The following is a 24149-nucleotide window of genomic DNA, read 5'->3' as shown; positions in this document are numbered from 1 at the left end:
ACTTCCTCAAGCAGTTGTAAAGCACAGGAATTTCTCAAGATTTCCTGAAAAAAATTAATATATTATTTGAAAAAGCCACTGTGTTCAGGTTTCTGTAGCATACTGCCTAAGACACTCCTAACTGATCTGTAAAAGGTTCAAAATAAATAATTTAGAGTTCAACTAAAGATTCTAGGGAAAAAAAGTATAATAAAGATAAAAACAAAAAATTAATGAAATAGAAAATGAAGAAACAATAAAGAGGTTCAACAAAACAAAAGTTGATTTGGGAGAGAAAAAAACTAATAAAATAAATGTATCTACAGAAATTTTTCATTTTTGGGTCTCTGCCTACTTCTCTAGACTCATCACAGGCTTGCCATTTCTTTCCATGCACCCACCAGACTTGAACCAAACCTAATTTTTCACTCACCATTCTGAAAATATTCCATGCTCTTATTCCTCTGTGCCTCTGCGAATGCTTTTCTTCATGCTTGAAATGCCCTTTCCCTGCTTGTCTATTTGACAAGCTCTTTCTTCCCCTTCAAGAAAACTCAAGGGTGAACTCTGGGAAGCATTCTCTGACCCCTTCAAACAAGGTTTGTACTGGTGCCCCTTATTAAGTCCCTTAGCACCCTATGCATACTTTCACACACTCAGCAACTATCTATCAAGCAATTTGAGGCTCTTAATAAAGGCTCTGTTTCAGCAAATACTGTATTTTAAATACATTTCCTGTCTTCCACCCTAAGCAAAGAGCTCTTTTAGGGCAGGATTTTATTTATTTCTCTATCCCTAGCACTAGCTCAATGAACTACACCTAATGAGCATTAACTAAATACTTGCTGAGTAAATGAATGAATGATTAAGATAGCAAATAACTGCAGTGTTTATTACATGCTAGAACAGAAGTATCAGCAGAGTGCTATGAGGTCTCAAAGGGGAAGCAACCAACCCTCTCACTTGCCTCACTGCAAAAATAATTAACATCAGCTTTTTATAATATCTCTCACATGCTTTCACATATATCATATCATCTACAGAAATACATCTATGCACTGAGTGAATCCAAGCTGTACATACAACTTGTGTGCTTCCAGTTTTTGTTTTTCCAGCTGGATTTTCAATTAAGGTAAAGGATCTTGGGAGATACTTTTGTATAGCAATATGCACAAAGTAAAATTTTCTACCTGATAAATTATCCCTTGATGTCACCTAGTGCTGAGCTCACCCCACAGACACATCTGCAAAATTCTTTACTAATTAGCAGCCCAACTTTCCACATCAGCTCTGGAGGAACTAGTAAATGTACTGAATATGGCCAAAAACTACAATCATATACTACTGTGTGTAAACCTTAAGAACACATGTGATACAAATAATCTCCTTTAAAACACATCACTTCACCCCAAAAAACTGAACCTCCCCATGACAGCTCCATCTCTGAAACCACCTGTAGCTCAAAGAGGTTACAAAACCAGATAAATGCAACATGGAAAACAACAGGAAATTTAGCAAGAAGCAGTTTTGACAGACAATAAGGATATGCAATAAAGACCATTTCCAAGGTGCAGAGCCCTAAGAAGCCTTGGACTGCTATCATCCTCTTTCTCCCAGGCTTTTCAATGCTAAAGTCCTTTTTAAAAGGTGGTGGGAGACGGGAAGGAAGTTCTTTCCTCTCTATTCTCTCTTTTGTAAATCTCCGTAATATGGTGTCAGCTCCTTGGAATTCATGTTTGGTAGATTTGGTAGCTTCCCTGATCTTTAGGAACCTGTCTCTAACTGTTGCTTGTCTCTTTTTTCTCCACATCCTCCCCAAGTAAAGGGACCTGTGAAGATTCAGTCCTTGCTGCTCTAGTCTTCTCTGTCCATACTCTTTTCCTTAACTGTTTCTGACATTGTAAACATTCTCTGATGATTAAAAATGTGCTCAATTCCTAAAAAACACTGCATTCGTGCCAGAGTAATATGGTACAATTAAGGGTTTTCTCTACATTCATTACCCTTTAATTCCATTCTTTATATTGAAGGTTACATTAATTCTCTAACTACATGGGGTAGTTTAATTCTGAAACGGCTGGTTTGATATGAAGAGATAGACACACACACACACACACACACACACACACACACACACACCCCCCACACACACAAATCTTGCTCGTGGAAGTTTTGGAGTTGAGGGTGATTCACATCACTCCCAGAACTCACTACTTTGTTCCCCAAATGGCCTTGGTATAAACCGACATCTCAGTCAGAGCAAAAACTCTGAAAACTGGTAACATCAGAAATACCTAATAGGCTTTCTCCTAACCTTCATCTTCAGGTAGAACATGTACTATCTCACATCATCCTCACTGTCCAATTCTTAGTCATCTTACAAAAGCTGCCTTATACACCTCTAAGACTATAGAGCTTAACTCTTTTCTGATACAGTAATTATTAAAATATACAGGCACTGCATCTTATTAGAAGAGTCACATGCAGTACTGATGAAAACACTGTTTACAGTGAGGTCTCAGAAAGGTGTATAGAGAAGCACAAACATAACCGTGAAATAAAATATAAACAATCTGGGAGTTCCCTGGTAGCCTAGTGGATAGGATTCCGGACTTTCTCTGCTGTGGCATGGGTTCAATTCCTGGTCGGGGAACTGAGATCCCACAAGCCACATGTCATGGCAAAAATAAAGGATAAAATATAGACAGTCTGAGAAAAATCCTTAAGTACTTGTAGATTCAGATTGCAACATTTAAAAGAGAAGATTCACTCTCATACAAATTTCACAAGTTATAGTTTGAGAGGATAAAAAATTATAGTCACTTGGGGCACTGAAACCACAGCAGCAACACTAGCAATAATGAGATCCAGTATCTTACTTTTCAGACAAAGCAGACAAGGCTACCAGAGAACACAGAACCTTTACATTCCCAAGCACAAAAATAAAACATCCCAGAACAAAATAACATTCACATACTAAAATGTTTCCTTTACTTTCCATATACAACTGTTCACCCTACAGATTTAAAGTTTGCATGACAAACTCCATGTGCACTAAATAATAAATGTACAGCCATGAATGTGAAAAAATCTGTTTTTCAGTACCAAGCAGACAGCAGATACCTGGCTCTTCTTGTTTATAAGTTTACTAATCTTATGGCTTAGCATTTCTAGATACAGTGCTGTCAATTTCAGAAAATATACCAAGGGGAGAAAGTGGGAACCTAAGCCTTTGTCTTATCTTTTTTTTTTTATTTATTTTTTAATTTTTGGCTGCATTGGGTCTTTGTTGCTGCCCGCGGGCTTTTCTCTAGTTGCCGCAAGCAGGGGCTACTCTTTGTTGTGGTGCGTGGGCTTCTCAGTGGGTGGCTTCTCTTGTTGCAGAGCACGGGCTCTAGGCGCGTGGGCTTCAGTAGTTGTGGCACTCAGGCTCAGTAGTTGTGTCTCACGGGCTTAGCTGCTCTGCAGCATGTGGGATCTTCCCAGACCAGGGCTCAAACCCGTATCCCCTGCATTGGTAGGCAGATTCTTAACCACTGCACCACCAGGGAAGCCCTGTCTTATCTTTTATACCTCGTTATATATTGTACTTGCCACATGAATTTAATCAGGTTGAACTCTATAAAAAACTCTTATTATATATGCTATCATGGTCCAGAAATATCATAAATACATACAAATTAATAAATAATCTATTTCTTGTATACCAAATCAAAATTAGATGCAATAGTCCATTCATCAATTAGGTAGATAGGAATTCAAATCCTAGTTGTTCCATTTACTTATTGTAATATATTTGGCAAGATGCTAAATATTTTTTTTTTTTTGCAGTACGCGGGCCTCTCACTGTTGTGGCCTCTCCCGTTGCGGAGCACAGGCTCTGGACGCGCAGGCTCAGCGGCCATGGCTCACGGGCCCAGCCACTCCGCGGCATGTGGGATCCTCCAGGACCGGGGCACAAACCTGTGTCTCCTGTGTCGGCAGGCGGACTCTCAACCACTGAGCCACCAGGGAAGCCCAAGATGCTAAATATTTTTAACCTCAGTTTCCTCATTTATATAATGGAAGTCTAACTACTTATAGGATTGTTGTAGTCATTTTAAAAGATAACGTGTATGAGTTCTTGACACAGTACTTATCACAAAGAACTCGACAGATCTTAACTATATATAATAGAAATAGTAACTAGCCCTTATATAGGGTGTATTATGTGCTAGACATTATTCTAAGTACTTCATATATACTAGTTCATTATATCTTCTCAACAACACCACTATTATTATCTCCATTTTGCAAATGAGGAAACCAAGGCACAAAAGTCAAGTAACTTGCCCAAGATCAGAAAGTTTATAAGTGGTAGAGTCAAGATTCAAACCAGGCAGCCTAGCTCCAGTCTCTCAGCTACTTTGCCTCTTAATGTATTCTTATAATGTACATATATACATTTTTTCTTATGCAACGAATATTTAGTGAGTGCCCTCTATGTGGCAGTCTGCGCTAAGCATACAGACATGAAAAACACAGGGAATTTTGATCTAACACAGAAAGGCAAACAAGTCAACAAAAATGTATCATTGCTCTGATAAAGTCTGTACACGGTATATAGGAAGCATAAAGGGAACACTCATTCATGCTATGAAAAATATGATACTAATGGTAAGAAAAGAAGGCATCTGATTTCATATAACCTTCAAAACTGAAATCACATCTAAAAAGTAGTAGGCTGATAAAAAAGAATGAAATAATGCCATTTGCAGCCACATGGATGGACCTGGAGATTATCATACTAAGTGAAGCAAGTCAGAGAAAAACAAGTATCATACTATAACACTTATTTGTGGAATCTTTAAAAAAAATGATACACATCAACTTATTTTACAAAACAGTAACAGACTCACAGACACAGAAAACAATCATATGGTTACCAAAGGGAAAGGGGGGTGGGGGAGGGATAAATTAGGAGTTTTGGATTAACAAACTACAGATATACACTGCTATATATAAAATAGATAAACAACAAGGACCTACTATATAGCACAGGGAACTATATTCAATATCTTGTAATAACCTATAGTGGTAAAGAATCTGAAAAAAATATGAATGTATGTATAACTGAATCACTTTGCTGTATACCTGAAACCAACACAACATCGTAAATCAACTATACTTCAATAAAAAATTTTTAATAAAATAAAATTAAAAAATAGTGGGCTGACCTAAGATCAAGTTTGAACTGTTGTGTAAAACTGAAATAGAGAAAATAACAATATCAAAAATTTTAAGAGCTTGATGGACTAGGCATTGTACAAGGTGATCTACATATTTCATTTGATCCTTCCAACACTACAAGTTGGGCATTGTCATACAGGGTACAGTGAAATGAACAAAAACTCTGTGTTCATCTTAGGTGTGAATTTCTTCATCACGTCTCACTCTTCCACTCATTCTAACGCACAGATACACACATACACACACTGCTTCTCTTACCTCTATTGGTAGTCCTATTTAGACTCCTTTGCCAGCTCTTCCTTCCTCTACACAACCCTTAAATGTTGGAGTTCCTCAATGCTTGGTCCCAAGCCCTCTGTATAATCTCATTCATATCCTTGGCTTCAGCTACTCTATGTAAATGGCTCTTAAATTTACATTTCCAAACAAGATCTATTCTCTGAGCCCTAGATCTTTATAAGAAACTGCTTATTGGGACTTCCTGGTGGTCCAGGGGTTAAGAATCCGCCTTCCAATGCAGGGGATGCAGGTTCGATCCCTGGTCGGGGAACTAAGATCCCACATGCCATGGGGCAACTAAGCCCACACACTCTAGAGCCCGCATGCCACAACCAGAGACCCCTCATGCCTCAACTACTGAGCCCACACGCTCTGGAGACCATGTGCCACAACTAGAGAAAAGCCTGCATGGTGCAACGAAAGGCGCAGCATGCTGCAACAAAGATCCCACATGCCGCAACTAAGACCCGATGCAGCCAAATAAATAAATATTAAAAAAAAAAAAAGCAGGGCTCCCCTGCTGGCGCAGTGGTTGAGAGTCCGCCTGCCGATGCAGGGGAGACGGGTTCGTGCCCCGGTCCAGGAAGATCCCACATGCCGCAGAGCGGCTAGGCCCATGAGCTATGGCCGCTGAGCCTGTGCATCCGGAGCCTGTGCTCCACAACGGGAGAGGCCACAACAGTGAGAGGCCCGCGTACCACAAAAAAAAAAAAGAAAGAAAGAAAAAGAAAGAAAGAAACTGCGTATGGATCATTTCCACATATAGGTCTCAAAAGTACCTCACACCAATCCAAATTTAAAATCATCAAATGTGCTCCTCCTTCAGGGCTCATACTTGAAATCATCTCTTTTTTTTTTTAATTTATTTAATTTATTTTTGGCTGCATTGGTTCTTCGTTGTTGTGCATAGGCTTTCTCTAGTTGCAGAGAGCGGGGGCTACCCTTCGTTGCAGTGTGCAGGCTTCTCGTTGAGGTGGCTTCCCTTGTTGTGGAGCACAGGCTCTAGGTGCGCAGGCTTCAGTAGTTGTGGCATGCGGGCTCAGTAGTTGTGGTGCACGGGCTTAGTTGCTCTGTGGCATGTGGGACCTTCCCAGACCAGGGTTCGAACACGAGTCCCCTGCATTGGCAGGAGGATTCTTAACCACTGCGCCACCAGGGAAGTCCCTTGAAATCATCTTTGATTCCTCTTTCCTCTCACCATCACATCCAATCATTCACCAAATGCTACAGATAATACCTTCTAAATATCTCTCCATTTTTTTTACAAGCATACTTAAATTGGTAAATTAAAAAGCATGTCTAGTATTTCAAATCATTTCATTCTTCTCCACCTCCATTGCTACCACACAACACTTCCACCACAAGTTACACATTACATCTTTCACCTGGACCATTGCCAAACTGAATCTCTTCTTACCCTCTCCAATTCATTTGATATTTGCAGCCAGTAATTTTTTATAATGCACATCAGAACATATTACCCTTGAATAAAAGCAAGTTTCTTAAGATAAAGTCCAAAATCATTACCTTTTAGGACCTCTATAGATGATGAGGTTCTCGACAATAAACCTCTGCTTACATCTCTTACCAATGTCCCACTGACCTTCTGCTCTAGCCATTCTAGACTTCTCTCAAATCCTCAACTGCACCTCAGACTCCATTCACTGGCCTATGAATAGACTGTTCCTTCTCCTAGAAATGCTCATCTCCAACCTATTTCTTCACTTGGCTAGTTCCTACTCACCCTTCAGGTCTCAACTTAAACTCCACTTTTTCAAGAAAACCATCATCCCTCTTCAAATTAAGCGTATGGCTTTTTTGTAGCCCCACTGCAATCTGTGTGTGGCGACAGATTGGACGCTATAATCTCCGCCTCCTGGTGTCATGCCATTATGAGATTCTGTCCCCCTGACCCTTGGCAGGATCAGTGACTTACTCCACACGAATTCAATATGGGAAAAGTGACTTTAATGTAAATTAAAACATTAAAGAAGAATTAACTGCAACCTAAATATAATGATGTTACATAAGACTAACCCACATCTTGCTCGGAGACTCTCTCGTTTGCTGGCTTTAAGAATCAAGCTGCCATATGGAGAAGGAAACATAGCAAGGACCAGAAGCCCTCAATTCAGCAGCATGCCAGGAATTGAATGCTGCCAACAACCACGCAGGCTTAACAGCAGATCGTTCCCCACTTGAGCCTCATGTAAAACGGCCGCCCCAGCTGACACCTTGATTGCAGCTTTGTAAGACTCTGAAGCAGGGCACCCAGCTAAGTCATACCTGGACTCTTGAACTACAGAAACAGATATAATAATATGTGTTCTTTTAAACCACCGCATTGGTGGTAAACTTGTTATGCAACAATAAATAATATACTATGCTTCCCTTTATGTGGCAATTATCCTCGTAATTACTTAATGTAACTGCTTACCATTAGATTATAATTTCCACAAGGTCAGGATTAACAAGTTTTAATCATCACTGTGTCTCAGCACTTTTCACAGTGCCTGGTATTTAGAAAGACCACAATACATTGAAGGAATGAATGGATGGATAGATGGATGAATGAATGCCTACTCTATTCTAGGCACAGTGCTATATCCTGGAGAAATGAAGGTAAATAGGACATGGTCCCTGTTCTCATGGAGCTTAAAGCTAAGTGGGATGACAAGACACTTTAAACAGATGATGTCAAAAGAATATGATAAGGTAACATAGGTTTCTGTGAAGACACAGAATATGGGCATTTAACTCAGACTGCAAGGGTCCAGATATGGGAGAGGAGAAAATCTCCCCAAGAGTAGTAAGACAAACAAGGTTTTGGGGGGATGATCAAATCAGTACTATGAGTACCACTCTCTCAAGACTGACATCATTACCAACAACGCCTTTAGAATATAATCTGGTTCCAAATTGACAAAGTATTTGATATGGTGGGCTTAAAAACAAGGAGCCATACCTCTTGTTATATGAGAAGACACATTTTAACTGTATTAGTTAATAAGAAAAGCTGATTCCAAAGAAATTCAATTAATCTTCTAAAGGAATGTATGTTTGGGGATTGATTCTCAAGAGATCACCTATGCAATCAAGATTCATATTGATCAGGCAACATGATCTTGTATATAGAAAACTCTAAAAAAAAAAAAAAATCCACACTACAAAAACTATTAGAACTAATAGAAGAGTTCAGCCAGGTTACAGGATATAAGATAAATACATAAAAATCAATTGTATTCTACACTAGCAATAAGCAATCTGAAAATGAAACAAAACTGACAACAAAATTGCTAGAGGGACTTCCCTGGTGGTCCAGTGGTTAAGACTCCACACTCCCAATGCCGCGGGCCTGCGTTCGATCCCTGAACAGGGAACTAGATCCCACACGCCGCAACTAAGAGCCCGCATGCTGCAACTAAAAGAGCCTACATGCCACAACTAAAGATCCCGCATGTGGCAATGAAGATCCCACGTGCCGCAGCTAAGACCTGGCACAGCCAAATAAATAAATAAATATTTTTTAAAAACTGCTAGAAACAAAGTCCTATCCTTAGAACGCAGGGTAGCTAGAGCATTCTCCTTACAGCACATAAAGTTCTCTTCTAGAGGAGACAAAAAGATTTCAGCTCTTCCTGTGTTTTTCCCTATAGTATCCCCTTCTGTCACTTTGGAAGACACCAACTGGCTTTGGCCTGACATTGGCATTCTTAGTTTGATCTCAGCCACTGCATCCTTCCAACACTTCCACTGTTGAAGTTAAAGAAAGAGTCCTCATTGCATGAGTATAAGAATCCTCCCAAGCAAAACACCACTTTCTTAGTTTTCTTTTTAAAACCCCTTTCATTGTAGTCACTTTTGTTTTAATAAAATATTCCTTTTTTTAAGACCCAGGAAGGAAGGGAGGGAGGGAGGGAGGAAGGAAGAAAGAAAGAGAGAAAGAAAAGAAAAGAAAAGAAGACAATTCCATTTAAAAAAGCACCAAAACTTAAGAGCTAAAACTACAGAATTCTTAGAAAAAAACATTAGGGAAAATCTTCATGACATTGAATTTGGCAACAATTTCGTGGATATGACATCAAAAGCACAGGCAACAAAAGGAAAACTAAAAATTGAATCTCAACAAAATTAATAACTTTTCTGCATTAAAGGACACTACATAAAGAACTCCTACGACTCAACAAAAACAACCCAACTTAAAAATGGGCAGGGGGGGCTTCCCTGGTGGTACAGTGGTTGAGAGTCCGCCTGCCAATGCGGGGGACACGGGTTCGTGCCCCGGTCCGGGAGGATCCCACGTGCTGCGGAGCGGCTGGGACAGTGAGCCATGGCCGCTGGGCCTGCGCGTCCGGAGCCTGTGCTCCGCGATGGGAGAGGCCGCAGCGGTGAGAGGCCCAGAGTCTGCCTGCCGATGCAGGGGACACGGGTTCGTGCCCGGTGCAGGAAGATCCCACATGCCGCAGAGCGGCTGGGCCCGTGAGCCATGGCCGCTGAGCCTGCGCGTCCGGAGCCTGTGCTCCGCAACGGGAGAGGCCACAACAGTGAGAGGCCCGCATACCGCAAAAAAAAAAAAAGGGCAGGGGACTTTCTTGGTGGCACAGTGGTTAAGAATCTGCCTGCCAATGCAGGGGACACGGGTTCGAGCTCTGGTCCGGGAAGATCTCACATGCCACGGAGAAACTGAGCCCGTGCACCAAAACTACTGAGCCTGCGCTCTAGAGCCCGTGAGACACAACTATGGAGCCCAATGCAAATCAAAACTACAATGAGATATCAACTCACACCAGTCAGAATGGCCATCATCCAAAAGTCTACAAATAAAAAATGCTGGAGAGAGCGTGGAGAAAAGGGAACCCTCCTACACTGTGGGTGGGAATGTAAATTGTTACAGCCACTAAGGAAAACAGTATGGGGGTTCCTTAAAAAAACAAAAATAGAGTTGCCATATGATCCTGCAGTCCCACTCCTGAGTATATATAAGGAAAAAACTCTAATTTGAAAAGATACATGCACCCCAATGTTCATAGTAGCACCATTTTACAATAGCCAAGACATGGAAGCAACCTAAATGTCCATCAACAGATGAATGCATAAAGAAGATGTGATATATATATGTACACACACACACACAAACAAACACAATGGAATACTATTCAGCCATAAAAAGGAATAAAATTATGCCATTTGCAGCAACATGGATGAACCCAGAGATTATCATACTAAGTGAAGTAAGTCACTTCACTTAGTGGGGGAGAGATAAATTATGAGTCTGGGATTAGCAGATACAAACTACTATATATAAAATAGATAAACAGGGAAGGGATTTCCCTGGTGGTATAGTGGTTAAGAATCCACCTGCCAATAAAGGGGACATGGGTTCGAGCCCTGCGCCGGGAAGATACCACATGCCATGGAGCAACTGGGCCCATGTGCCACAACTACTGGGCCTGCGCTCTAGAGTCCACGAGCCACAACTACTGAGCCCACGTGCCACAACTGCTGAAGCCCGCATGCTTAGAGCCCGTGCTCCACAACAAAGAGAAGCCACTGCAATGAGAAGCCTGCACACAATGAAGAGTAGCCCCCGCTTGCCGCAACTACAGAAAGGCTGCACGCAGCAACCAAGACCTCCAATGCAACCAAAAAAAAAAGACAATCTACTGAATGAGAAAATATTTGCAAATGACATGACTGATAAGGGGTTAATATACAACATTTGTAAACAGCTCATACAACTCAACGTCAAAAAAACAAATACCTGATTTAAAAATAGAAAACCTGAATAGACATTTTTCCAAAGAAGATATAATGTGGCTAACAGGCACATGAAAGGATGCACATCACTAACATCACTAACGATCAGGGAAGTGAAAATTAAAACCACAAAGACATATCACCTCACACTTGTCAGAATGGCTGTCACCAAAAAGATCACAAATAACAAGTGTTGGCGAGGAAATGGAGAAAAGGGAACACTTGCACACTGTTGAAGGGAATGTAAACTGGTACAGCCACTGTGGAAAACAGCATGGAGGTTCCTCAAAAAACTAAAAATAGAACTACTATGAGATCCAGCAATTCCACTCCTGGGTATATATCCGAAGAAAAGGATAACACTAATTCGAAAGAATACATGCACTCCCATGTTCATAGCAGCATTATTTACAATAGCCAAGATATGGAAGCAACCTAAGTGTCCATCAACAGACAAATGGATAAAGAAGATGTGGTATACATACATATACAATGGATTACTACTCAGCCATAAAAAACAATGAAATTTACCATTTGCAACAACATGGATAAACCTGGAGGATATCACGCTTAGTGAAATAAGTCAGACAGAAAAAGACAAATACTATGTGTTATCACTTGTATGTGGAATCTAAAAAAAATAAAACTAGTGAATATAACAAAAAAGAAACAGATACAGAGAACAAACTAGTGGTCACCAATGGAGAAAGGGAAAGGGAAAGGGGCAATATAGGGGTAGGAGATTAAGAGGTACAACCTACTATGTATAAAAATAAGTTACAAGGGCTTCCCTGGTAGCGCAGTGGTTGAGAGTCCGCCTGCCGATGCAGGGGACACGGGTTCGTGCCCCGGTCCGGGAGGATCTCACATGCCACGGAGCAGCTGGGCCTGTGAGCCATGGCCGCTGAACCTGTGCGTCCAGAGCCTGTGCTCCACAACGGGAGAGGCCACAACAGTGAGAGGCCCGCGTACCACAAAAAAAAAAAACAAAACAAAAAAACCCCAAAAAAATAAGTTACAAGGATATATTGTACAGCACAGAGAATATAGTCAATTTTTATAATAACTATACATGGAGTATAATCTATAAAACTTTTGAATCACTATGTTGTATACCTGAAACTAATATAATATTGTAAATCAATTATTATCTAAAAAAAAAACCCACGAGATACTACTTCACATGCACTAGGGTAGTCATAATAATAAAAATTTTTTTAAATAATAAAGATAGAATAACAAATGTTGGTGAGTTTTACAGAAACTGGAACCCTTATACATTGCTGGTAGAATGTAAAATGAAACAGCCACAGTGGAGAATAGTCTGGTAGTACCTCAAAAAGTAAAATGGAATTACTATGCGACCCAGTAATCCCACTTCTAGGTATATACTCAAAATAATTGAAAACAAGTACTCAAACAAATACTTGTACACAAATATTCATAGCTGCACTATTCACAATAACCAAAAGATGGGAACAATCCAAATGTCTATCAACAAATGACTATATAAACAAAATGTGGTATTACCTATACATTGTAATATTACTGGGCCATAAAAAGGAATGAAATAGTGATACATGCTGTAACATGGATCAATGTTAAAAACATTATGCTAAGTAAAAGAAGTCAGTCATAAGAGTCACATATTGTATGATTCCATTTATATGAAATGTCCAGAAGAAGCAAGTCTACAGAGACATGAAGTAGAATACTAGTGGTTGCCTGGAGATGGGGGAAGGGAGGAATGGGCAGTGACTATTAATAAGTACAGGATTTCTGTTTAGGATGATAAAAACATTTTTAAATTAGACAGTGGTGAGGGATGTACAACCTTGTAAATATACTAAAAACCATTGAATTATGTATTTAAAAAAGGAGAATTTTAAGGTATATGAATTATCTCTCAGTAAAGCTCTTATTAAAAAGAAAAGAAATCACATTGATACTTTGTTCTAGAATGGGATTCCAGGTTTTATAGGTTTCACAATACATACTAAAATAATTCTGTGTTTTAGTATCTCATGGGGTACTTCAGTTATCTCAAGAGACTGGAAAAGTCATCTTCCTAGAAATTCTCCTTCCAATTATATTCCCAAACAAAACAAGGATTAGTATAAAAAGAAATTAAGGGCTTCCCTGGTGGCGCAGTGGTTGAGAATCCGCCTGCCAATGCAGGGAACACGGGTTCGAGCCCTGGTCCGGGAAGATCCCAACATGCCGCGGAGCAACAAAGCCCACGAGCCACAACTACTGAAGCCCGTGTGCCACAACTACTGAAGCCCGCACACCTAGAGCCCGTGCTCCACAAGAGAAGCTACCAAAATGAGAGCCCACACACTGCAACAAAGAGGAGCCCCCGCTCGCCGCAACCAAAAAGAAAGCCCGTGCGTAGAAGCAAAGACCCAACACAGCCAAAAAAATAAAGAAATTAATTAATTTTTTAAAAAAAGAAATTAAGAGGCTTCTACTGTATCCTACCAGAAGCACTCTTAATTTAAAACACTGAACAGGTTGTCAGCCAGTGCTACAGTAAAGCTGAATAGATTTTCCACTTACCAGAAGGTAAGAGATTAGGGCCATTGTGCCATTTGGTTTTACTTTCTTTTCCCTTACTTTATAAACACTCATGTCACCTCTTCTTACACATACCTCAGTTCTTCCCTAAATAGGTTTCACTAACAACCAAAATATTCTAAGTCATTTTCCTAGAAACAATGAAATTACCCTAATCTGTTTATAGTTTTTAAAAACGCGAAAAAGATTAATAATCAAAGGAAACTCTTTGAAGCTCACAAATGGTTTTAAATGTAAATCCAAACTGTTTTGTTTCTAAAAGTATATTTTTCCTAAATTCAGTAACAGATGTTATACTTTCATCTTTTTAGTGCTTTTAGACCAGGGATTTATAACCTCAGCACTATTAACATTTTGGGCCAGACAATTCTTTGTTGTGGAGGGCTATCCTGTGCATTGTAGAATGTTAATAGCATCACTGGCCTCTACCCACTAGATGCCAGTAGCACCTCCTGCCCAGTTGTGACAACCAAAAATATCTCCAGACATTGCAAAATATCTCTTAGGAGGGCAAAACTGACCCCAGTTGAGAACCACTGCCCTAGTTTATCAATCTTAATTATTTCCTAAGAGAGCAAACTAGCTAAATTCATCATGAACCATAAAAATAAACACACTGGGGCTTCCCTGGTGGCGCAGTGGTTAAGAATCTACCTGCCAATGCAGGGGACACAGGTTCGATCCCTGGTCCAGGAAGATCCCACATGCTGCAGAGCAACTAAGCCTGTGCACCACAACTACTGAGCCTGTGCTCTAGAGCCTGTGAGCCACAACTACTGAGCCCATGTGCCACGACTACTGAGGCCTATGTGCCTAGTGCTCCACAACAAGAGAAGCCACTGCAATGAGAAGCCCACGCACCACAACAAAGAGTAGGCCCCACTCGCCGCAACTAGAGAAAGCCCATGTGCAGTAATGAAGACCAACTGCAGCCAAAAAAAAAAAGAAAAAAGAAACCATAGTCTTTAAAAAAAAACACATAAATAAATGAAAAATAAAAAGGGTAACAACCAGACTAAGAATTAACTTATCAGCAAAAATAGAGATGAACTACAAAAAGAAGAAAAAGGGGAAGAGTAATTTCAAAGTGCTGAGGAAAATAACTACTGTCCTAAATTCTATACTCATTAAATTACCATTTAAGAGTTTACTCAGTATAAAGACAGAAGTAATCACAATAAATGTAAACAGATTACAATCTCTCTCTTTATGGGCAAATTTAATTTTGGATCAAAAAAACTAAATATAAAACTGTTTCACAGGACACACATTAAAAATGTACTATCACAGACAGAATAAAAATAGAGATGGAAAAAGACATACTGGGAAAATAATAACCGAAACAACAGACAAATGCATACAGTGAGGAAGAAGGTACACAATATTGATATCAGATAAAGTAGAAAACAAAGCTAAAAGCATAAGGTGGGATAAAAATAAAAAACCAGCATTTATAAAATATACAATCTATCTATAGCATACAATCCAATAATAATCATGAATTTCTATTAATATCTACTTCACAAAATGGCCTGTAAACAAATAACACGCTGAGAGAAACACAAGGAGAAATCTATAAACACATTAGGAACTACTAATAGAACTTTTTCAAGGAAATAGATTAGACTAAAATAAAGAAGGCCATATAACATCTGAATAACACAATACAAAAGCTTAATCTAACAGAGATATATAGAACTTTATGCAAACAAATAGAAATTCATATTTGTTTCAAACACATTTGCAGCATTCAAAAAAATCTGATCATGCATTACACCAAAACAAAATCTAAATTATACTCCAAAGGCAGACTTCATATAAGCCATTTTCTCTGATCATGATGCACTAAAATTAGAAATTAAATATCAAACAATTACCAAAAGAAAACTTACTGTGTGGAAATTTTAAAATCTCATATTATATAATTTTTAGATTAAAAAGGAAATCAGGGTGGGAGGGAGACACTAGAGGGAGGAGATATGGGGATATATGTATACGTATAGCTGATTCACTTTGTTATAAAGCAGAAAGTAACATACCATTGTAAAGCAATTATACTCCAATAAAGATGTTTAAAAAAAAAAAAAGAAAATCAAACCAAATTACACTAGAAATGATGAGAGCATACAGGGACTTCCCTGGTGGTCCAGTGGTTAAGAATCCACCTTCCGGGGCTTCCCTGGTGGTGCAGTGGTTGAGAATCTGCCTGCCAATGCAGGGGACACGGGTTTGAGCCCTGGTCTGGGAAGATCCCACATGCCGTGGAGCAACTAGGCCCGTGAGCCACAACTACTGAGCCTGAGCGTCTGGAGCCTGAGCACCACAACTAGAGAGAAGCCTGTGTGCTGCAACAAAAGATTCCACATGCCACAATGAAGATCCCACATGCCACAACTAAGACCTGAGGCAGCCAAATTAATTAATTAATTAATTAATTTTTTAAAAACCTCCTGAAATTAATAAGCAATTATAGTAAGGTTGCAAGATACAAGGTTAGTACAAAAAACCCCAATTACATTCCTATATACAGGCAATGAATAAGTAGAATTTAAAATTACAAATTACTATTTACATCAGCAACCCCCAAAATAAAATATTTGGGTGTAAATCTAACAAAATATGTACAAGATCTGTATGAAGAAAACTACAAAACTCTGATGAAAGATAACAAAGAAGAACTACATACATGGAGAGGTATTCCATGTTCATGGATAAGACTCAATATTGTCAAAATGTCAGTTTTTCCCAATTTAATCTATAGACTCAATGCAATCCCAAAATCCCAGCAAGTTATCTTGTATATATCAACAAACTGATTCTAAAGTATATATAGAGAGGCAAAAAACCCAGAATAGCCAACTCAGTGTTAAAGAAGAACAAATACTTGACCTCAAAACATATTATAAAGCTACAGTAATCAAGACTTTGTTGTATTGATGAAAGAATAAACAAACAGATGAATGGAATAGAATACAGAGCCCAGAAATCCACATAAATACAGTCAATTGATCTTTGACAAAGAAGCAAAGGCAATAAAACAGAGCAAAAATAGTCTTTTCAGGAAATGCGGCTGGAAGAACTAGAGATTCACATGCAAAAAAATGAATCTAGACATAGACTTTACACCTTCATAAAAATTAACTCAAAATGGATCACAGACCTAAAGATAAAATGCAAAACTGTAAAACTCCTAGAAGATAACACAGAAGAAAACCTAGATGACCTTGGGTATGGCAATGACTTTCTTTTTTTTATAAATTTATTTATTTTATTTTTTATTTATTTTATTTTTGGCTGCGTTGGGTCTTTGTTGTGTGCGTGGGCTTTTCTTTGGTCGCAGCAAGCGGGGGCTCCTCTTCGTTGTGGTGCACAGGCTTCTCATTGCAGTGGCTTCTCTTGTTGCAGAGCATGGGCTCTAGGTGTGTGAGCTTCAGTAGTTGTGGCACATGGGCTCAGTAGTTGTGGCTCGCAGGCTCTAAAGCACAGGCTCAGCAGTTGTGGCACACGAGCTTAGTTGCTCTGTGGCATGTGGGATCTTCCCAGACCAGGGATCAAACCCGTGTCCCCTGAATTGGCAGGCGGATTCTTAACCACTGTGCCACCAGGGAAGTCCCTAAATAAATGTTTTTAAATAAAATAAAATAAAAGCGTTATCAACACTGGCACATATGATCAACTGATTTTCAACAGGGTGCCAAGACCATTCAATGGGGAAAGAACAGTTTTTTTCAACAAATGGTGCTGGGAAAACTCAGCACCATTGAATGAATGAAGTTAGACCTTTCCTTTCACTACATACAAAAATTAACTTAAATGGATCAAAGACATAAATGTAAGAGCTAAAACTATAAAACGCTTAGAAGAAATCATTGGGGAAAATCATGATATTGGATTTGGAAGTTATTTTGGGGCATGACACCAAAAGCACAGGCAACAAAAGAAAAACTAGGTAAACTAAACATAATCAGAATTAAAAACTTGTGTGCATCAAAGGACACTATAAGAGTGTAAAAAGACAACCCACAGAATAAGAGAAAATATTTTCAAATCATATATCTGATAAAGGATATGACCCTTACATACAAATAAAATCGAACTCAAAACTGGACAAAAAAGGCTTCCCTGGTGGCGCAGTGGTTGGGAGTCCGCCTGCTGATGCGGGGGGTGCGGGTTCGTGCCCTGGTCTGGGAGGATCCCGCGTGCCGCGGAGCGGCTGGGCCCGTGGGACGTGGCTGCTGGGCCTGCGCGTCCAGAGCCTGTGCTCCGCAACGGGAAAGGTCGCAGCGGTGGGAGGCCCGCATACCACAAAAAAAAAAAAAAAAAAAAAAAAAGGACAAAAGACTTGAATAGATATTTTTCCAAAGAAGATACACAAAAGGCCAATGCAAAGATGCTCAACATCACTAGTCATTAGAGAAATGCAAATCAAAGCCACATGAGAGATCACTCCATACCCACCAGAATTGCTAATATCAGAAAGAAAGAAAGAAAGAAAGAAAGAAAGGAAGGAAGGAAGGAAGGAAGGAAGGAAGGAAGGAGGGAGGGAGGGAGGGAGGGAGGGAGGGAGGGAAGAAAGAAAGAAAGAAAGAAAGAAAGAAAGAAAGAAAGAAAGAAAGAAAGAAAGAAAGAAAGAAAGAAAGAAAAAGAAAGAACAAGTGTTAGTAAGAATATGGAGAAATGAGAACTGTTGTACGTTGCTGGTGGGAATGTAAAATGGTACAACTCTACATAAAATAGTATGGTGGTTCCTTAAAAAGTAAAACAGACTAAGTGAAATAAGGTAATCACAAAAAGACAAAAACTACATGATTTCATTTATATAGGGTATCTAGAGTAGTCAAACTCATAGAAACAGAAAGTAGAATGGTTGTTGCCAGGAGCTGCGGGGAGAGGGAAGGGAAGAATTATTTAGTAGGTACAGAGTTTCAGTTTTGCAAGATGAAAAAGTTCTGAAGATTGGTTGCACAGCAATGTGAATATACTTAAAACTGTACACTTAAAAATGGTTAAGATAGTGAATTTTATGTTATGTGTATTTTACCACAATTTCTTTAAAAAGCTAAACACAGAATTACTATATGACCCATCCGTTTCACTTATAGGTAAATACCCAAAAGAACTGAAAGCAGGGACTCAGTTACTTGTACATCAGTGTTCATAGCAGCATCATTTACAATAATCAAAAGGAGGAAACAACCTAAATGTCCATCAGCAGGTGAACAGATTTAAAAAATGTGGTATATACATACAATGGGATATTATTCAGATATAAAATGAAATGAAATTCTTTTTTTTTTTTTTTTTGCCCTGCCATGTGGCTTGCAGGATCTTAACTCCCGGACCAGGGATCAAATCAGAGCCCCGGCAGTGACAGCACCAAGTCCTAATCACTGGATCGCCAGAGAATTCCAAAGAAACGAAATTCTGATATATGCTTCAACATGGATGAATCTTGAGGACATTATGCTAAGTGAAATAATCCAGGCATAAAAGGACAAATATTGTATAATTCCATTAATATGAGATACCTAGAATAGACATATTCATAGAGACAGAAGGTAGAACAGACATTAACAGGGCTAAGGGTAGTGGAGGGAGTTATTTTTTAATGGGTACAAAGTTTCCATTTGGGCTGATGAAGAATTCTGGGGGAGTGGAAGAGGCTCCTATATTATTTTAATTTTTGATCAGCATGTAGTATTTTTATAATTAAAATAAATAAAATATCTTACAAGTTAATAGATAGCTCAAGAGGACAGTTTGTAACACTGCTCAAGATCCACAGCACCCTGACAAGGCAAAGCCAATGTCTTAATTAAACACAACTGTCAACTCTGCAGTGAAACTGACCATCAACAAGACAATATAAGAAAAACTGATGCATCACTCACCTTGAACACTTCAGAGAAGAAGCCAGACCCTATTTTTTCACAGGTGAAGTCATCTAAACGCGTCAGTCTGGAAAAGGCACTTATAAGAGCTCGATATGAAGAGGGCCAAACTCTTCCCACCTGGGTCATGTTCCCGTCCCCTCCACCACCTCCTTCAAAATCTTCAAGACGCTCCACACGTGGAGGAAATCCTGCAATTGAATTCCGTTTGCTCCGATCCATAGTCTCAATAATCACTTTTTTTCTTCTTTTAGGAATGAATTCCACACATAGTAAATTTCTGTTGAGTTTTACTTCTCTTCTGGCTTGTCACTAAATAAGAGATTAAAATGATATTTCATTAAAACCATTAACGAATAATAAATACAGGCATACAGAACACTATCAATGTAAAAATATTTCCTCTTTCATATTCTAGCTCCTGATTTTCAGATCTAAAAAACACTTTATGCTTTTACCTTCAAAAAGCGGTGATACATCTATTATTCGTTGAGTACCTATTATCTAAGAAACATACTATAAGAGTTATGCATATGTCATGTCATTTGATTCTCAAATAACCCATGATATAAGATTATGTTCATTTCACAGAGAGGTCAAGCAATCACACAGTCACCAAATGGTACAGATAAAGTTAACATGCCAGATTGTCTGATTCAAAAGCCTGTGCTCCTGCCAATGCCCTTCACAGCCTCATATAATTTTCTCTTCATTTGAAAAATCATTAAGTCCAAATATATAAAACAAGGATGACAAATATTTTATACTATAAAATTGTATAATTTTAAAAGAAAACTATATCCAAAAGCAATTTAAAATTCCACTCTTGATTAAACAACCCAGTCCAGCAGAAGTGACTACAGAAGGCTCCATCCCATCTGGCACCTAAGAATAAAAACAAAAACCCACTTTTTCTTTTAGCCTGTCTCTCCCAACATCTACTTTTTCCACAAGAATCAATTATATTTAGGCCTTTAATCCATTTTTTAAAAAGATTTATTTATTATTTATTTATTTTTGGTGGTGTCAGGTCTTAGTTGTGGCACGTGGGATCTTCGTTGAGGCATGCGGGATCTTTCATTGCAGCGCGCAGGCTTCTCTCTAGTTGTGGCATGTGGGTTTTCTCTTCTTTAGTTGAGGCGCGAGCTCAGTAGTTGTGGCATGCGGGGCTTAGTTGTCCCGCAGCATGTGGGATTCTAGTTCCCTGACCAGGGATGGAACCTGTGCCCCCTGCATTGTAAGGTGGATTCTTTACCACTGGACCACCAGGGAAGTCCCTTTAATCCATTTTAAGTTTATTTTTGTGTACGGTGTTAAAAAGATGTTCTAATTTAATTTTTTTTTTTTACATGTAGTTGTCCAGTTTTCCCAGCATCTATAAAACTCTCAGAGGAGAATTCCCTGGTGCTCCAGCGGGTAAGACTCCACACTCCCAATGCAGGGGGCCCAGGTTCAATCCCTGGTCAGGGAACTAGATGCCGTGTGCATGCTGCAACTAAGAAGTCTGCATGCTGCAACTAAAGTTCCCACATGCCCCAACTAAGACCTAACACAGCCTAAACAAACAAACAAATAAATAAATATTTTTTTAAAAACTGGTAGAGGAAAATACAGGCAGAACACTCTTTCACATAAACTGCAATATCTTTTTCGATCTGTCTCCTAGAGTAATGGAAATAAAAACAAAAATAAACAACTGGGACCTAATTAAACTCAAAAGCTTTTGCATAGCAAAGGACACCATAAACAAAACAAAAAGACAACCCACAAAATGGGAGAAAATATTTGCAAATGATGCAACTGATCTCCAAAATTTACAAACATATCATGCAGTTCAATATCAAAAAACCAAACAATCCAATCAAAAAATGGGCAGAAGACCTAAATAGACATTTCTCCAAAGAAGACACACAGATGGCCAATAGGCACATGAAAAAATGCTCAACATGGCTAATTATTAGAGAAATGCAAATCAAAACTACAATGAGGTATCACTTCACACCAGTCAGAATGGCCATCATCAAAAAATCTACAAACAATAAATGCTGGAGAGGGTGTGGAGAATAGGGAACCCTCCTACACTGTTGGTGGGAATATAAATTGGTACACCCACTATGGAGAACAGTACGGAGATTCCTTAAAATACTAAAAATAGAGCTACCATATGATCCAGCAATCCCGCTCCTGGGCGTATATCCAGAGAAAACCATAATTTGAAACAATACCTGCGCCCCAACGTTCATTGCAGCACTATTTACAATAGCCAGGACATGGAAGCAACCTTAATGTCCACTGACAGAAGAATGGATAAAGAAGATGTGGTACATATGTACAATGGAATATTACTCAGCCATAAAAAAGAACAAAATAATGCCATCTGCAACAACATGGATGGATCTAGAGATTGTCATACTGAGTGAAGTAAGTCAGACAGAGAAAGACAAATATCATATGATATCGCTTACATGTGGAATCTAAAAAAAAATGGTACAAATGAATGTACTTACAAAACAGAAATAGAGTCACAGATGTAGAAAACAAACTTATAGTTACCAGGAATATTGGGGGAGGATAAATTGGGAGACTGGGATTGACACATGCACACTTCTATATATAAAACAGATAACTAATAAGGACCTACTGTGTAGCACAGGGAACTCTGCTCAATAATCTGTAATCACCTAAATGGGAAAAGAATTTGAAAAAGAATAGTTACATGTATATGTATAAATGAATCACTCTGCTGTACACCTGAAACTAACACAACACTGTTAATCAACTATACTCCAATATAAAATAAAAATTTGGGGACTTCCCTGGTGGCACAGTGGTTAAGACTCCATGCTCCCAATGCAGGGACCCCAGGTTCAATCCCTGGTCAAGGAACTAGATCCCACATGCATGCCACAACTAAGAAGACAGCAAGCCGCAACTAAGGAGCCGGCGAGCAGCAACTAAGGAGTCCGTGAGCCCCAACTAAGGAGCCCTCCTGCCACAACTAAGACCCAGTGCAACCAAATAAATAAAATATTTTTAAAATAAAAAAAATTTTTAATAAAAATAAAATTAGTATTGAAAAAGATTTTTTAAAAAGAATCAATTATAAGAGTCCTATGCAAAATACAACATTGTGATTCTACAATTAGTGAAACACTTCCATAAATGTGATGAATACCTAACCCAGAATACCTCTACCACCTCCAATCATGGAGAATTAGCAGCAGGGCTTGCAGGGATATCCTTACAATATGACCCTGCTGTAGCCAAAGTTGGTAGCGTTCTACCCAATATGGACCAATCACATTTCCTTTCTGAGCAATTTGGAATTGGAATTAAGATATTCCAGCCTCAGTCTGGCTGCTTTCTAAAATGGAAACCATGTAAACTCAGGAGCTGTTGGCCATGGCGATTTTCTACCATGCAGGCTTGAAGGCAGAATAAGCCAAGGGATTGAGGCAAATTTGCAGAGGAAAAAAAGGCACAGACAAGAACTTCTTGATTTTCCTAATATGCTCTAATCCCTGATTCCTGAGGCCTAACTGTATCCTGGCTTAAGGTTCCATGAGATATAACTGTATCTTTAAAACAAATTATTTTTGCCTAGCTAGTGTCACCATTCTTCACAGAAGGAAGAATAATCCAAGTTCCTAAAGAATGAAACATTTGAGACTTTCCTCATGGTCCAGTGGTAAAGAATTTGCCTTCCAGTGCAGGGGAAGTGGGTTCAATTCCTGGTCGGAGAACTAAGGTCCCACGTGACATGGGGCAACTAAGCCCACGTGCCACAACTACTGAGGCTTCAACAAGAGAGCCCGCATGATGCCAAGTACAGAGCCCATGCATTCTGGAGCCCACGTGCCACAACTAGAGAGAGAACCTGCATGCCACAACTAGAGAGAAGCCTGCACGCCGCAACGAACAGCCCGCATGCCACAAGAAAAAAAAGATCCCACGTGCCGCAACTAAGACCTGACGCGGTCAAAAAAAAGAAGAAAAAAAGAATGAAACATTTAAGTATCTCTATTGAACCTCTGCCAAAAAGTGGCAACAACTCACCAGATCAAAAATTTAGCATTATAAGACCAATATTTTTAAAATTTTACAGACAGTAGAGACCATGAAGTTCATTTTATATTTTAGGAAACACAAGGACCAGAAAGCATAAATAATGTGCCCATAGCTATAAGGTATTTACTAGCAAAGCTAGACTTAGAACCAAGGATAATGCACTTCTAAAAGTATGTCTGTTGATCATCTGCTTCAAAATTACCCAAGGACTTCATTTAAAACTCAGATTCTTGGGTCTCAACCTTGACCCACTAAATCAGAATCTCTTGGAGTGAGGCCTAGAAATTTTACCAAGTTTCCCAGTGATTCTTATGTACACTAAGAGTTGAAGATCCCCTACAGCAGGGAAGGGGAATATTAATAGCTTTT

The 24149-nt window shown here is 39.1% G+C and overlaps 1 protein-coding gene across 6 annotated transcripts in view; it reads right to left on the bottom strand.

The window, feature by feature from the left end:
* TESK2 (testis associated actin remodelling kinase 2) overlaps window positions 1-24149 on the bottom strand; it is a 127113-nt gene that overhangs the window by 79310 nt on the left and 23654 nt on the right. For 5 of the 6 annotated variants that reach the window (XM_060140195.1, XM_060140193.1, XM_060140197.1 and 2 more), the window contains one exon: window positions 19713-20024. In XM_060140195.1, coding sequence (XP_059996178.1) covers window positions 19713-19934 — 222 coding nt within the window. In that variant the 5' untranslated portion in view covers window positions 19935-20024. Of the gene's footprint in view, window positions 1-19712; window positions 20025-22353; window positions 22394-24149 lie in introns of all 6 variants that reach the window. The other variant, XM_060140194.1, reaches the window with a different exon arrangement.

The sequence above is a fragment of the Lagenorhynchus albirostris genome, chromosome 2 (genome assembly GCF_949774975.1).
Source record: "Lagenorhynchus albirostris chromosome 2, mLagAlb1.1, whole genome shotgun sequence".
Classification (NCBI taxonomy): Eukaryota; Metazoa; Chordata; class Mammalia; order Artiodactyla; family Delphinidae; genus Lagenorhynchus; species Lagenorhynchus albirostris.
Note: the sequence above shows the minus strand (reverse complement) of the source record. Positions and strands in the feature narration are given on the sequence as shown.